General features: G+C 37.9%; 1 protein-coding gene across 3 annotated transcripts in view; it reads left to right on the forward strand.

Moving 5' to 3' along the window:
• Positions 1-13,333, forward strand: part of MIER1 (MIER1 transcriptional regulator) — a 36,571-nt gene extending 23,238 nt beyond the window's left edge. For all 3 annotated transcript variants that reach the window (XM_081010945.1, XM_081010946.1, XM_081010944.1), the window contains 9 exons: positions 240-360; positions 1,846-1,910; positions 3,074-3,146; positions 4,028-4,179; positions 4,606-4,687; positions 7,734-7,828; positions 8,188-8,315; positions 9,932-10,071; positions 10,395-13,333. In XM_081010945.1, the coding sequence (XP_080867071.1) occupies positions 240-360; positions 1,846-1,910; positions 3,074-3,146; positions 4,028-4,179; positions 4,606-4,687; positions 7,734-7,828; positions 8,188-8,315; positions 9,932-10,071; positions 10,395-10,720 (1,182 nt within the window). In that variant the 3' untranslated portion in view covers positions 10,721-13,333. The remainder of the gene's footprint in view (positions 1-239; positions 361-1,845; positions 1,911-3,073; positions 3,147-4,027; positions 4,180-4,605; positions 4,688-7,733; positions 7,829-8,187; positions 8,316-9,931; positions 10,072-10,394) is intronic.
• The last annotated feature ends 3,296 nt before the right edge of the window (positions 13,334-16,629 follow it).

Here is a 16,629-nt window from a genome sequence, read left to right on the forward strand (position 1 = left end):
GCTGTGCCTCTTTTAGTTTTAAAAAACATGTTAAACATCTTTTTTCAGTGTGCAGCTTATGTATGATTTTAGTCTGTTAATCTGCTTCATTTTTCTTTTCCACTTGGTTTTTAAGGCATCACTTCTTACTGTTATGGGTTATGATGCACTGTCAGTTATACCAATTTTATTTTGTATGTTAACTTGTGTAAGTAGGGCAGAAATGATAATAGCTGCTGTCTTGTTTCGTTGTTTGTAAGGAGGAGGTAATAAAGGATTCATCTGGTCAAGAGGATGAGACACAGTCCTCCAACGATGATCCGGTGCCCTCTGCTGTACAGGAGATAATTCGCCCACGGCGGTGTAAATACTTTGATGCAAGTATGTCTTTTAAAGTATTAAGCATTGTCATCTAAACCTGTTTTCAGACATTTTAACAGCTCTTGTAATTTGATCCCATATAAGTGTTTGAGGATTCTCATACCAAAAACTGAATGAGATAAGCCTTTTCCTTACTTCCCATAGCTTAAGTACTCTCACAAGTGCCAAAAGCAAGTTTCTGCTTGCAAGTAATAAGGTGTAATTTTGTTTGTGTTCTTCCTTTTTAAAAACAATTATATAGGCACATTTTAATTATTAATTAATTATTTTAATTATTTTAATTACTAATTATTTTAATTATTTTGTATGTATGCTCTTTGGCAAATATTGGAATTATTAGGAGAAAATGGGGGGGGGGTGAGGGGCAGGACTGTAGTGATGGTTAGTAAGCTGTGGAAAACTCATCCTATTTAGATCATTCCTAGACCTTGTAAGATGCATTCTGTGGATGTTAATCTTTTGCTGGCACTTAGTGGGGATAGGAACGCTATGAAATGATGAAACGATTGGAGATTTTGGGCCAAGTCATAAATCTGTCATATACATGTTGGCTCCATACATATAAAGAAATAGCTAGAAATTTTAACATTTATTTGGCAAATCTGGTGAGAGGCAAAGGCAGTGAAATGAGCCTTTTCTAGTTCCTTTCAGATGTCTGGAAGGACTTCAGCATGTGTGTTGGGACTTGTAGAAATATTTTTCCCCACATTACAATCAGTTTCTCGCTGCCCCCCAGCCCCAGTAGTGTTAGAAGCTGGCTTCCTCAGTTTTAACCACCAAGATCAGTGGTTCTTGTTCATCAGACTTGGCTATGTAGAGGATTCAGAACATGCAGTTGTTTGATTTACAGAAAATGAGGTGCTTTCCTGAAGGTTGAGGTGTCCCTAGCTTCCATTGGAGAACAGGGTAAGGAAAGGGAAGCTTTTGTAATGCTCCTGTGACCCAAGCCCCGTTGTACAAGTGGCAGTCCTTGCACAAAGTTTCTGGTGAATCTGCCCAATATTTCTTTAGCGGCCTCACTAGAATTAAAACATACTGTTGACAGCAATCAGAACTGTGTTCTTTTATAGTTATTGTCACTAGCTGTTTGGCTGCTAGCAAAAATGGTTTCAGCAACATGGGATGTAATTTTTTACAAAACCTTTTAAAATCTATTTCAAACTTGAAAATTCATGCTTTCTCTGACTTTGCATATGCAGCTGTTCTTTGGTAAATACATTGTCATGGTGTTCACAGATATTTAAATGACTATATAGGAGTGTTCAATTTTTTACAAATTTGTAATCTGCTTGCTTCTTACAGTTCTTTGTATTACTCAGTAAGGAGATCTCTGCCACAAGTCGTCACATAGAGTTGGTTGTGACATCATGTCTCAATGCCCAATTAACTTTGAGAAAACTGTCTCTAGGATATACTGTATTTGAAGGAATGCAACTCAGAGTAGCTATTAACATTTAAGCAAAAGTTGTTGGTTTTTGTATATAGACAGTGAAATAGAAGAGGAATCTGAAGAAGACGAAGATTATATTCCTTCAGAAGACTGGAAAAAGGTAATACTATATTAGCATATGTGGCTACCATATAAATAAAGAAGGTATTCTAGAACATTGTGAGTGCCCTTTGGGTGCAGGCATCAGAGGGTTTGGAGTGATTTTCAGCTCCAGCTGGTGTGCCCACTAAGGCCATTTCTGGAATGAGACACCCTCACCACAGTTCTGCATGTTCTGGCCACCTCCTGTTCAGGCTACCGTAATGCCCTCTATGTTGGGTTGCTCTAGAAGACTGCCTGGAAACTGCAGATAGTGCAGGATGTAGCTGTAGGAGTCCTTACAGGCACTTATGTGCAATGTTATGTAAAACCTATTCTGTGGGATCTGAACATCTTCATATTTGTTACCAGGGCCAATTCTTTGTGCTTAAACTAATATATAAAGCCCTTCACGTCTTGTGGGTACACATTTGTTGAACCACCTCTCCCCATGTCAGCCCACACTCTTGAATTTGGCAGAAAACCCTGCTGGTGGTCCAGCTAGCAGCTCCAGTTCACTGAGTGGAGACCTGGCGCAGGGCCTTATCTTTAGTGGTGCCACAGTTATTGAACTCTTCCTCCTCTTAGCCATAGCTCTAATGGGTGCCCACTGCATGTGAAGGGCACTTGTTCACATGAGCATGTGAAGGGCATGCCTGATTCTTAGTCTCAATTTGCGCTGTTGAAATGATTGTTGTTGGTTATTTGCTGTTATTTTTATTGATGCCATTTGATTTGCTAGATGGAAACTACCTTGGGGTTATTTATTACTTTTAAGTAGTATATAAGAAGACAAAATCAACTGTATTGTGAAACATGTTTTTGTTGGCAACTTCTGCACATTTGTGTCACTTTAAAAAATGGAAACAATACAACTCCACATCTTTTTATCATCTTTATCCAATCTGAAAGCCGCACACTGAACAATTTTGACAGATAATTGACTGTTCAGAAGGGAACGTTGCTGTCACTTCATAGCTTGTCCACAGGTTAAATGGATGGTGCTACCTCAATACAGAGTACTTACCTCATTAAAGTGAGGTAATTTTCTCAAACTGCATTTTCTAGTGATTGGATGCATTCATATTGTGTTAAACCTACATATTTTTAAATAATATACATAGATAGCAACAGATGGGTGCTCAGTTACACTTCTGGTTATTGTGAATGTGTTTTTTTATATAGGAAATCATGGTGGGCTCCATGTTTCAAGCTGAAATTCCAGTTGGGATATCTAAATACAAAGAAAATGAAAAAGGTAAACTTTAATTGCTGTTAATGCTATGGTGGTAATTTGATCCAAATTAAGAGATCTGACAAATTTGAGGTAAGATGTTTAGGGGAAAAGGTGGCCAATGAGGTTCATGATTGAGGTAAACTTTAGCCGTTCTCATAATGTTGCAATGTGATTATCACATTAATTCCATTGGTAAAAGTTACTATTCATTAATTTTATCATGTTAAAAATGATCATGAGAGTGACTGTCTATAAGAATCTTTATTTTGGTTACTGGAAAACTGCTGTGTAAGGAATATTTATTTATTTAGGCAATAGTATAATTGTATTCAGCTGAATTTCCTGGTCTGGAACTGACAGATGAAGTAACAGCTATTAAGACTCTCATAGTCCAGGGCTTCATCACTGGGCAACACCTGCTGATCTTGTAGCATTTGGCTCTGGTGGCAGGTACAAGAGGTGCTGAGGAAGCAAAGATGTTAGAAGTCTCAATCCCCAATGCTTTTTGTCATGAATGATGAGTGAATACTTACTTTGTTGCACACAGCTTCCCATCAGAGCAAAGTGATAGAACTGAGTTGCCCACTTACAAGAGTTAGACTTTGCATAATTTCACCAGTGAATATATATCTTTCAAGTTGCCGCCAATTATTAGTGAACCAGTAGAACTCAACTCTTCAGGTTTGCCAGTTTTACAGCTCAGCCCTGTGTTATCTACTCAGAAATAAGTCTGGTTTTCTTCGAGAAAACCATACATTCTGTGTAGAATTATTGGCAGAAATGCTGTCAGGGAAGTCTGTTTAGCATTTCAACTTGTTTTGGAGGTAAATGGAAAGAATTTTGGTAGATAGGTTTAATGATAGATGATGTTAAGACAATATGTCTTGATTTCTCTAATTTAGTGTATGAAAATGATGACCAGTTGCTGTGGAATCCAGATTACTTGTCTGAAGAGAAAGTGATCGAATTCCTTAATGAAGCCTCTAGACGAACAGGTGATGAGAGAGGAATAGATGCAATTCCTGAAGGATCTCATACTAAAGACAATGAGCAGGTATTTAAGACACTTGGAACTCTTAGTGGCTTTAAAATTCCTTGTGGTTATTTTGTTGTGTGTCACATTATACTCCCTCATCTTGGCTGCCTAATGTTTTTGAGTGGTGCAGGATTCAGAATTTTATATGTATTGGGAAATATGAAATCTCTGTTCCTTACCTGGATAGCTCAGTGGGTCAGAGCATGGTGCTGGTAGCACCTAGGTTTCAGGTTTGATCCCCGTATGGGACAGCTACATATTCCTGCATTGCAGGGCATTGGACTAGATGATCCTCAGGGTCCCTTCCAATGCTACAATTCTATGATTCTACAGCAGGATCTAGCTTTGTCTTAACACTGGATTTTAAAAACAGAAACAGCTGATTTTGTTCCAGTGTTTTTAAACAATAGTTGAGAAGATCATACTTTCTTCCTTCTTTCCCAGGCTTTGTATGAATTAGTGAAATGCAGTTTTGATATAGAAGAGGCACTAAGAAGATTAAGATTTAATGTAAAAGCAGCCCGAGGTATGTATATTTTATCATTAAAAATACCTTTAATGAAAACAGCCAATTTAAAAAGCTTCCTAACATTACAATCCCATTAAGAGCCCTTTAATATATCAAATATATATCATCCATCCATCCATTATTTTAGAGATCTTAAAATAATTCAGTTTAATATTTATGGTTTTAATTTTTTTATTGCAAATATTTCAGTGAAACAAAATAAATGAAAAAATGCAAAAGGAAATGAAAGGTACATTAAAAAATTACAATAATTTAGTTTACTCTTGAGAGTTTTCCCACCCTTCAAGTGTACTTATTAGTTACTATTATGTTGATTTGTGGCTGGTTGACTGATGGAACCCTAAGAGTGCACATCAATGGTTCCTCATTATTCTTGGAAAAGAATGACGAGTGGGGTGCCATAGGGTCTGTCCTGGGCCTGGTGTTGTGACTTGAATGAAGGAATAGATGGGATGCTCATCAAATTGCAGGTGCCACCAGAGTGTTGTACGTGTGCCCCCTAGGGTACATGAAAGGGTTTCAAAGGGTGGGCAGCATAATTTTTTTGTTTTACTTTATCATAGGTTTTTTTAGTTGCATAAAACAATTCAAATATAAAATAATATTATTAAAACTACCCCCAAATTACATTCGCCTGAGAAGGTGGTGCAGTGGTAAGACAAAACTCAAAAGGCATATACGATTATTGTACCTTTCGGAAACGCTGCCTCAGAATATAGAATCAGCATTCAATATGCCTTTAACAAGTTGGAGAACTGGGCCAAAACTATCAAAATGCATTTCAGTGGGGACAAATGTTTAAGGAGAATATCAAAAAGCTGAATCTGTGCAGAGGAGGGCAACCAAGATTTATCAAGGGTCTGGAAACCAAGCCTTAAGATAAACAGTTGAGGGAGTTGGGTATGTTTAGCCTTGAGAAGAGAAGACTGAGAGGAGCTAGGATAGCCATCTTCAGATATCTAAAGGGCTGTCACAATATGGAACAAGCTTGTTTTCTGTTGCTCGGGAAGGTAGAATCTGAACCAAAAGATAAAAATAACAAGAAAGGAGATTCTAAATAATCATTAGGATGACTTTTCTGACAGTAAGATCTATTTGAGATTGGAATGGACTGCTTCAGAAGGTGGTGGACTCTCCTTCCTTGGTGAGGAATAATCCGAGTTTGGGTGGCTATCTGGCAGAGACGCTTTAGCTGCCTTGCGCTAGGTGACCCTTGTAGATCTCTACCAACTCTAGAATTCTGTGATTCTAAAAGTTCTAGTTTCTTTAAATATAACTGAGTCCTAGTAAAATTGTCCAACTATAACATATATTCAGGTAGGTAGCTGTGTTCGTCTGACAGTCGAAATAAATAAATAAATTTTAAAAATTGTCCAGTAGCGCCTTAGAGACCAACTAAGTTAGTTCTGGGTATAAGCTTTCATGTGCATGCACACGAAAGCTTATACCCAGAACAAACTTAGTTGGTCTCTTAAGGTGCTACTGGACAATTTTTAAAATTTATTTATTTATTTCTATAACATATATGCCTAAGTAGATTTGATACGGCAACTATGCACACATCTGTCTCACTCATATATAAAGTGGAGGTGGGGTTAATATATACTATGTTGTAATACTGTTGTGGGAAAACAACTTAAAGTTTAAAGCAGCAGAATACAACATTAGATGTGATCTGCTAATTAGATAAGATTGCACAGGGTGCAACAAGGCAAGCATTTCGCTCCCCATTTGTGCTTTTTGTGTAAATAGTAAACAATCCCCTCCTGTTCAATCTCTCTCCACCCATCCCCCCAAAGTTATGGTTAAGAGATGTCTGCATATGACTATGTATATTGGCTAATTTTTTGACTTAGAGCTGAGGCACTGTTAGTGGGTGGTTCCCTAGACCAGAGGATGGGAGGTTGCCTGGTCTTGATGAGGTTACACTCCCTCTGAAGGAGTAGGTCTGTAGCTTGGGGCTACTCCTGGATCATTTGCTGTTGGTTGAGGCTCAGGTGGCCTCAGTGGTGTGGACCACCTTCCATCAGCTTCGCCTGGTGGCCCAGCTGCACTCCTAACTGGACACGGATAGCCCAACTTTAGTTGTCTGTGCTCTGGGAACCTCTAGGCTAGATTACTCAAAGTGATGCATTGTACATGGGGCTGCTTCTGAAGGCACTTTGGGAACTTCAGCTGGTGCAGAATTCAGTGGCTAGGGTGATCATCAGGACAAGATAGCTTGAGCATATAATGTATATCCTGACCCATCTACACTGGCTGCCAGTTAGTTTCTGGGCCCAATTCAGAGTGCTGGTTTTGACCTATAAAGCCTTGAATGGATCAGGAATGCAATAATCTCAAGGACCGCCTCTCCCGATACCATATTGGCCTGAATATAAGCCTCACTTTTTTTTCCAAATTCCAACCATTAAAAGTTAAGGTGCAGTTTAAATTCGTGTCCTTACAAAAATGGGCTTTGACGATTCAATGCTGAAACGGACATATGGTAAAATGGAACCAAAAAAAATGTTTTATTGCCGATTTGTAAGCTCAAGACTGTTCATTTGCCATTTGCAGGTGTGAGTGCCTGCGGAATTGTAGCAATTGAATAGCAATTTGCCATTTGAGCAATTGTATGAGCTAGCAAGATCAAAGGCTTAAATGGGCTCGGAGTTAGAATTCTACCAACCGCAGCAATTTTTAGCCTGTAACCCAATTTTAAGGGAGCGGCTTATATTTGGCTATTGTCTTTTTTTTTCTCCCCACCCCGAATTTTAAAGGTGCGGCTTATTTGAGGGTGCGGCTTATATTCAGGCCAATACGGTATATACCAACCTGGACTCTGCGAACATTATCTAAAGCCCTTCTTTGTGTCCCCTTCCATGAGTATTCTATGGCCTTTTCAATGTTTTCTTGTTCTTGGTTTATTATGTAATTTGTGTTCTCTTTTTGTATTTTTATGTTGTGAACCACCCTGTGATCTTTGGATGAAGGGTGGTATACAGATAAACTAAATAATAATTTCATTTATATGCTTTTGTATTATATTTCTTAAATTCAGAGGAACTATCTGTCTGGACAGAAGAAGAATGTAGAAATTTTGAACAAGGATTGAAGGCTTATGGAAAGGATTTTCACTTGATTCAGGCAAACAAGGTTAGTGAATTGGGTAATGATTTAAAGACCAAAGTGCAATAAACCTGGGTGTAGAACAAGAGACTGAGTAATCCAGAGCAAAAATTGCCTTAACGTTCCATATCTGCTTCTGAGCAAGACTGTGCTATTTACCCTATCTAGCTTAACATGTAATGTGGTGTTTTGGGAGGGAGAAGCAAAGGCAGTTTGCTTGGCTGGTCATTCAGGGGCACACCCCTAAGGCGTTCAGCAAGGTGTTAATCTGCCTAAATGTCCCCATTTTGAACAATCCCTCAACTCCAAGGTTTGTCATCTCAGAGTGTGTTTCATAAGTCTATATACAAAGCAGAGTAAGTATTTGGTTTACTCATTTTTCAAAGGTACGGACAAGATCTGTTGGAGAATGCATAGCATTTTACTACATGTGGAAAAAATCGGAACGATACGACTTCTTTGCTCAACAGACACGATTTGGTAAAAAGAAGTACAACTTGCATCCTGGTGTAACGTAAGTTGGAATCAATTTTGGTTGGTTTTGTGTTTGTGTAGAAATAGGAAATGAATGTGTGCTCTTCCTAGTCAGAGTTCCACGTAGAAGAAGCCAGGTCTCTCCAAAGTCTAGCGTTTGAATCTAGGTCTCCCTAAGTCTAGCATTCAGTTAGATTCTGATCTAAATCCAGCAGGCTGGCTCTCCTAGCACAGCAGCTCTTGTCTGTCTTTTTTAGTGCTTTTTGGCCAGGGAGCCTTCAAAGTGGTGAATAAATACCTGGCAATTATTATAATTGGCCAGCTTACAGCATATCTAAAAACGGTAAAAACATCAAGCAGTAAAAACCTCCCGATACTACAGTACCCAGCAATGTAATGTCAAACCAAGGAAGTAGAGTTCCATGAAAAATAGTAGCTGGCATAATTGTCTCCAAGCAGTTTGATTTATTAGACTTGTTAGTCTCCTGTTACATAGAAGTTTGCTGTGACTTAACAGCAAAATAAGCATAAATAAAACACATTTTGGAGTGAGTGACTTGATGGAGACTTCAGTTTAAGAATGTGTATGCCACCCTCCAATGGAAAATGAACAGGGTTGCTTACAAAGAAGTATAAGACACATAAAGAACAGATATGAGTGGCATAAAATACCATAAAAGCATGGGGAAACTTTAAAGGTGTTTTGCCAGGCACTGCCAAGCCTTCCTGAGTTTCGTAGATGGTGTAGCACCAATGGCAAGAAATAGTTGATGTTGTCTTATGAAGTCTTGTTTCTTTATCAAGTATGAACAATATTTTTGCCAGTTGTGCAGTACTGCTTCTTTCTACAATTGATGTCCTTGCAAAATTAATTTGTACATAGACTGCTGTGTGCTTTCCACTAATGTTTGTCATACTGGAATGATGTTCTAGAGCAGTGTTTCCCAACCAGAGGCCATATGGCTCCCTGGGCCCCCCAGGATATTCCAGTGGAGCCACAGGTGAAAATTGCATAAATGGGGCACCACAGCACGAGGGGCCACAGCGGGAAGTGAGAACTGAAGGGGGGGAAGCACTTTTTTAAAATCCTGATTGGCCGACTATCCGCTTGGTCAATCACAAGTGGGTAAGGGGGCGGCCTACTAGGGCCTAGTGCTCCTTTTTGCCCCGTGCATTTTCTTGGAGCAGTCCTGGTTTCATTTCCAGTGGAGAGGGCGATCACTCTACTGCTGTTTTGACCAGTAGAGCCCACGATCCAGAGCCCCCAGGTCGGGTAAATGCGGTAGTGGGGTGGCAATGGGTAGGGCTAGGCAAGCTGCTTGCGCCCGGTGGCAACCTGGGCTGACTCTGCAAGCCACAGGGTGCAATCCACCCCAGCCCCAAGTGTATCAGAGCTGTCTGCCCAATTCTGCAAGGCATGGGGTGAAATCCACCCCGGTGCCTAGCTGAGTGGGGTCGTCTGGTGCTACTGGCTTGCATCAAGTAAATAACTGTCTACTCAGAAGAACGCCACACTGAGTTCAGTGGGCCTTACTCCCAGGTAAGCGTGAGGGTATAGTGTTTTATCTAGGCAGCCAGGGCTCCTCCAGATGACAAGATCTTTTTGCAGCAGGTCTATCCATGCTGAAGAGCAAATGTTTTCTTTCTGCCTTTAAGGGATTACATGGATCGACTCTTAGATGAAAGTGAAAGTGCTGCATCTAGTCGGGCTCCCTCCCCACCTCCCACAACTTCTAACAGCAGCACCAGCCATTCGGAGAGAGAGGACAGCACAACCAGCAGCAGTAATCAAAATGGTATGTAAAATTTATATGTCCTTAGTATACCTGAAATCTCTTAAACTAAACATTTTTCCAAAGCTCATTGCAGATATCCCGTGGGCATTGTGAACAGTTCTATAATCTACACTTGATTCACAAACAGACACAAGTGGTGTGGGGCTGTAAACTCAAATGGGAAATTTCATAAACTAAAGTGGATTGCGGCAATTACATAGCCTTTGTAATGGTAGAATTTACTTACGTTATGCCCGTAAATGGTCATAAGTTTAAGTACTTGTTCCAAAATGCAATTTTACAGTCCTTGCTCATAGGCTTTCTTTGTTTCCTTTATGATATAGGTGTATCCACGAATGGGCCAGGTGAACTATCAAGTAAAGAAGAAGTGAAAATTGAGGGATTGCACATAAATGGACCAACAACTGGCAAAAAAATGCCTCTTGTGGATCTTGATACAAATGGCTATGAAACTGAAAACCTTTCCAATCATTCTAAACTTGCTCATTCAAATTCAAAGAATGAAAATGATCCTGAAGAAAAAAACGAAAGACCTGCAAAGAGGAGAAGAGTCAATAGTAATGAGAAGGAGAGCCCAGGTTCCTCAGAGATTTACCCAGAAGCAGTGACCCATGGAAAGTTTGAAGAACAGGAGATGGTAGATGACTGAATGTTTGGCTTTAGTCCTTCAAGCAATTTTTGGGGTGTCCAAAATTTTCAGGGTTGGTAGGTTACCCTTACAGATTCAAATCCTTTAATATAATTTATTGAGATTTTGAAATACATTTTGGTTGCTTCCTAATCCTGACTGAAGAAGTTACAACATACCTTTAAAATCTTGAATGATACATTTAATTGGAGCACGTTCTATTGAAAAGGACTGCTTCCTGTTTAGCATTTCAAGGAAAGCATACATAAACTACTGTGCAAAATACACTCTGGAAAGTCATCAATATCAAATTCCATAATATTAGTTAAAATTGTAAAGCAGGATTCATAAAACAAGTGAGGATCTGATGATAGTTTATCAGTCCATAGGAAGAGAAGCAGTGTTGGGTGGTTAAGGAATGCCTGTAAATCCTGAAAGTTGTATGTGACAAAATATTTTTTTATATATAGAAATATTTAAAAATAAACCAAGTCAGGTTTGTATATGTAAAATTGTTGACATCAGTGATGTCTTTCCATATTCTTATCTGGATATAAGAGATACATTCTGTATTTTTCCAGATTCTTTGTAGCCTTTGAAAGATTTTTACAATACTTAAGTCATGATTGAGCTGTAATTTCTAAAAACAAGTGTGTAATTTTCATAACTTGTACAGTATGGTAAACTTTTACGAGATTTGATCTGTCAGCTTCATTTTATTTTGCTAAAGCTTTTTTATTAAAAAAAAAAGAGTAATAGTCATGTTTCAGAAAGCGGTAAAATTTTTAAATATTTAAAATTCACACCCAATTATGAATATCATAATTTTTCAAATTTCTATCTTGAGACAAATGGTGACTTAGAATTTTGGAATTTAGGACGATGCTTTGATTGCACAAGTGTTCTTGCTTTTATAATTCTTTTTCAGATTTATTTTTATGATGAGACAACCTTAAATGCTTTAATGTTGCTAAATCTTGTTAGCCAAGGTCAGGCATTACATTGTTCATTAATTATTTTCACATTTCAGGGAGCACAGTGTAGTTGTGAAAGGGGTCTGGTAGCCTTGATGAGGACAAATGCACAGCTCGTATTTGGGCCTGATCATACATTCCAAGGAATTCACTTGGATTTATGCTGCTTACTGCTTCTTAGGAAGCAGAAGAGTCTTTGAATAATTATTGCATATGTATGTATGAATATGCCCGTGTCTGTGAGGTACTGTAAAGGCTGGTAACCTTTTTTAAAAAATAATTTGCTTGACAGATGTCCTTGACAATGTGGCAGGAATAGTCCCTGTAGCCATGAGTCCCATCCATAAGAGGATTTGGATAATGGCCATGGTAGAGGTTTGCCATGTTTGTCCCTTATTGCCATGTAAAATGACTCATTGGAAGTATTGTTTTTGTTGCTTTTACATCAGGCTATCTGCAGTTTTCTCCATCTACTTGTCTTGAGGCTTGCTTTAAAGGTTACAACCATGCTGTTTCAAGTTGGCCCGATAACTCTGTAACTTGGCAAAATGTGTGATGTTTGGTCTTAATTATGTGAACCTCCATTTCATTGTAGATGTCACTTAAGTTATTTAATTATTAATAGAGCCCCCTGCTTTCTCCTGAAATGTTTTGGCAGAATATGTGATCTAACTAACAGGGCTAATATTTATTGTCTAGAGCTCAGAAGCAGTGCATCTCCCAGCAGGCATGACTTGCCTCTATAGATTAAACCCTTCATCTTGTAAACTGAACTGCTTTTGGGAGGTGACATAGTTGGCAGGACCCAGATTTGTTAAATATGGGAATCCAAAGTTTTCATAGCCTCGTATCAAAGATTGTCTCTATAAAGTATGTTAGAGCAAGGCAGCACAATGCTTTTAGAAATCTTATTGCAACTATTTTTCTTCCTTATCTATATATTTTGCAAGTGGAAATGCTTGCAATACAATTCATAGGAAAGTTTCTAAGTATATTGTTCTCAGGCTTGTAAGTAAAATATAGCACTGTGTACATTTTCAGAATTTTACTTTGGTCTTTGATCTTACTTTCAATGGTATGCCTAAGAAAAGTCCTGACATTCCATAATCAATATGTAATGCTCAGCTGTTCATTAAGTATTTAATTGTAATGTGCATTTTGTTTATCCAGGTGTTTATACAATATTTTATTCATGTTCTTTAAAATGCAGCCACTATAACTTGATAAGACATTGCACTAGTAGTACTATTTAAAATTCTAGTAATATAGTAACCTGTCCAAGAAGCTTTCAGTTCTGTTTGGAAAAGGAAAAAAAAACGCTTCCAAATTGGATTGAAAAGTCAGTGCAGCTTGTGTATAGTAATTGTAATGTATATTTTTAAGCACTATTGTGTCATGATCCATGAAGTGCATTGTGTGCAGTCTGAATCAAACCTTCAATTCAACAGGTCTGATTGTTGGACTTTATAAAAGGGTTTAAAGTGATATTTTGAAAGAAATTAAAAATTTGCAAATTAGTTTTTATAAATTTTTCACCTAGTACTTTTGCACTGTTGGTAATCCCTGTGTCCCTTCCCTAGTTCGCCATCTGCAATTCTGGAAAAGCTGATTATAAAGTATTTTTTTAAACACATTGCTTACATAAATACAACTGAATATATTAAGAGTGGAACTTCTGTTTCTTTTAAGAGAAGCTTGTGTCACTAAAGCTTGTGGAACTTTTCTGATGGTGTATTTGGACTATTCAGTAGTAAGTCTTCACAGCCTTGCACGTTGAACTTTACATGTGTGTTATACTGATGTATCATTAACATTTCAAAACAATTCAGGTCAGGAGAAGAGATTCTTGAAGCCATAGCTCTAGGCTTACTGTATGATCAGCCATGACTTCTGTGTTACAAAGCATTATGGGAAACAACGGAATCCATCACTTATTGACATGCTGCTGGGGTCTTGAGTGACAATAATTCAAGTCAAATGCTATTCAAACAAAATTCACTATCGAAGTGGTGAGTAGAATAGTGCACCTGTATTGTGATACACCAACCAGATATACTTATTTGCAAACATTACCAGTAACACATTTACCTGTTACTGAAAAAGAAAATGGTTTTAATTCTGATAAACCCAGTAATAAAACCAACAAATTTTAAAACTGAGACATGGAAAAATTGTCTCAAAATTTATTTCTAAGCCAGTACAAAAATACATATGGACATAAAATTCCTTCTGGTTTCCTCTTACTTACAGTATATAAAGCCTACAGAATATACATTTTTTTAAAAAAGTTGACCCTTAATGCTAGAATTCTCAATCTTGTAAATAAATTCTATATAGGAAAATAGTTAAGAGGAAAATTAACAGCATACAAAATAAACTAGTAAGAATTTTGTTTTATCTTCCCAGTGTATGTAGTATCTTATAGAACTTGGCACTGCAAAGTTTTTACAAAATGCAAATGCATTCAGAACAATTTTACATGATTTTTAAAAAAAATCTCTGTAACAAATACCCTGAGAGCAACTGCCTCAGTACAGCAGATTAGAGAGAGAGAAAAATACAAGAATTTGATTGTATCAGGAATTCATTATACATAGATGACATTTTCTGTAGTCAGGCCATGCAACTACTCTTATTTGCACAAATATTTACATATATTATTCTCTACGAACTTGTGTTTTGCAGCGTTTGGTACTTTTAGGCAGGACTCTTGTGCAAGGGAAGAAAGTAAGACAGGCAATGATGTGGTGAGTAATACCATACATAATTGCTAGAGTTGTAAAATGTATGTGGTGTTTGTTTGAAGTGAATGGAATGTCTTGTATTCTGCATAAGAAGCCAGTATAGTCTTTCCTAAAAAATGAATACTTAGGCCGAATTCTCAGTTGTTTAGATTTGAAGTTGGTAGGGGAACTGAAGTATTATAAAGTATTATAAAGTGGCTATAGGTAACATGATAAAGTACAAATCCAACAAAAAAGACGATACACACCATTCATTTCAATGAGGCCCAAAAAGAAGCTACAGGACTCTACTGAAATGAATGACATTAGTGCAACATGACTATCTGGTGTGTTGTTTCTATTGGTTTGCGACCAGTGATTGCAGCTGTAGAAGCCCAACTCTCTAAAAAGCAAGTATGTATGAAGTGTGCAACTGGGGCTTATATATGCATGCACACACAATATGTTGAGGTTAATGAATGGGAACAGGGTAACAATTAAACTGTAACATGCAACTTCAGATCAAGGTGGCTCTTTAGTATTTATGTATCTAGTCTCTCCTGTTTTCAGCCCATAATATATAGCTGTGATCAAGAAACCTCAAACTTCTAAGGATTTGAGGGGAAAGATGTGCCACAAGAAAGGGGAAGATGCTGAATTTATGGATTACATTTTTTATACTGCTGCTTCATTTTCTTTAAGACTGGAATAATACAGGAAGATAGACTTTATGGAATAACTGCCCCCCCCCCTTACAGTGGCTTTCATAACACAATCTTCTGAAACAAAAATAGACCAAATGTTATTGGGCTATTGGTGTGCAACTGCTTTGCTGTTAAAATTTACCTCCTTTTTAAGTCTCTTCTCAGTAGCCAGCAGCATGTGCATTTTTCCTTTTGGATAAGGCGTGTTCATATTCAAAGCATTGAAAGGTGGATCTTTTGAAATGGGTGGGAAAGGGCATCACACACCAAGAAACTTACTAAGGTTTATAAAGTATTTTCCCCAATGTTCTGTAACATGAAAGGTTATGAACAGGGCAGAATGCATACCAATGCCATAGAAGCAGAGAAAAGGGTAACAGATGCAGATTCCAGAGACAATATATAACTTTGCAACAATAAATTTGACTGAGGGTCATGGCTTCAAGCCCCATGTTGGACAAAAAGATTCCTTTCCCCTCAAATCCCTGCACTGCAGGGGGATTGGACTAGATGATCCTTGTGGTCCCTTCCAACTCTACAATTCTATGTGTGGCCATATATGTAGGTTGTGTTTACACATCAGTATGTTTTAAGTCTGAATGGTTAACGCTCTTCCCCTTACATTGGAAGGAGTAACAAATCATGAACCCTGGCTTTGCATTACATCCAAGCAGAGCATTGAGTGTTGGACTTGGCTTACCAAGATTGCTGGTATGAGCTTAACACTAACCAGGGATCACTGGTTATTGTGCTAGAGGATGAGCAATCTGTGTAAACACAGTACACAATTAACTATGATTTATTATGTGCAAGCCTGGGCCATTTTTATGTTGCATTAGATAATACACACCCTTGTTTCAAACCATGCTTGAAAGTGCACCAGGCCTTGTCCTCTACAATCTCAAAAATCTGTTTACTGGCTGAACATTTCCAGTTGTTGGGAGTTTGGGTTCAATTGCTCTTTGCTTCTTCAACAAATGAAACCTCCCTAAACTTTGCAAAATAGTAATTGTATAATTTATATCACATTATTCACCTTTTTTAAAGTGCAGAATCTGGATTGAATGGAGACTTTTACTCTGAAAATAAAACATGTACTGAAGTTTAAGCCCTGTAAAAATCATTGGTAAATGTCATCAACTAGGTGATGACCTACACCCAAAGAAACCAATCTGATAAATTGCTTCTTTTGGTACTGCAAAGGTAAATCCTAGTATTAGTCTCAGTTGCATCACCAACCTCCATTTGATAAAAGGTACACAGGACGTGGGGGTTAAGAACTGTAGCCAAGGTTCCTTAAATACTGTGCTTTACTAAATGACACTTGAAGGAACATGATACACCAAGTCCTGAATGTATGAAGTGGTATGTAAAGTTAAGTATATGGAATGTGTTAGCTTTTGCTGGTCCAAAGTCGGGTCCAGATTTCTAGCTTCCAAGCTAGGTTTGCAGCTTGGATGCAGAAGTTTTTGGTGGTTTAGGATGATTTTTCTATTAAGATACTTTTCTTTGATGCAGCGAGAGAAACT

The sequence above is a fragment of the Podarcis pityusensis genome (assembly GCF_964106645.2).
Source record: "Podarcis pityusensis genome assembly, chromosome: 6".
Lineage (NCBI taxonomy): Eukaryota > Metazoa > Chordata > Lepidosauria > Squamata > Lacertidae > Podarcis > Podarcis pityusensis.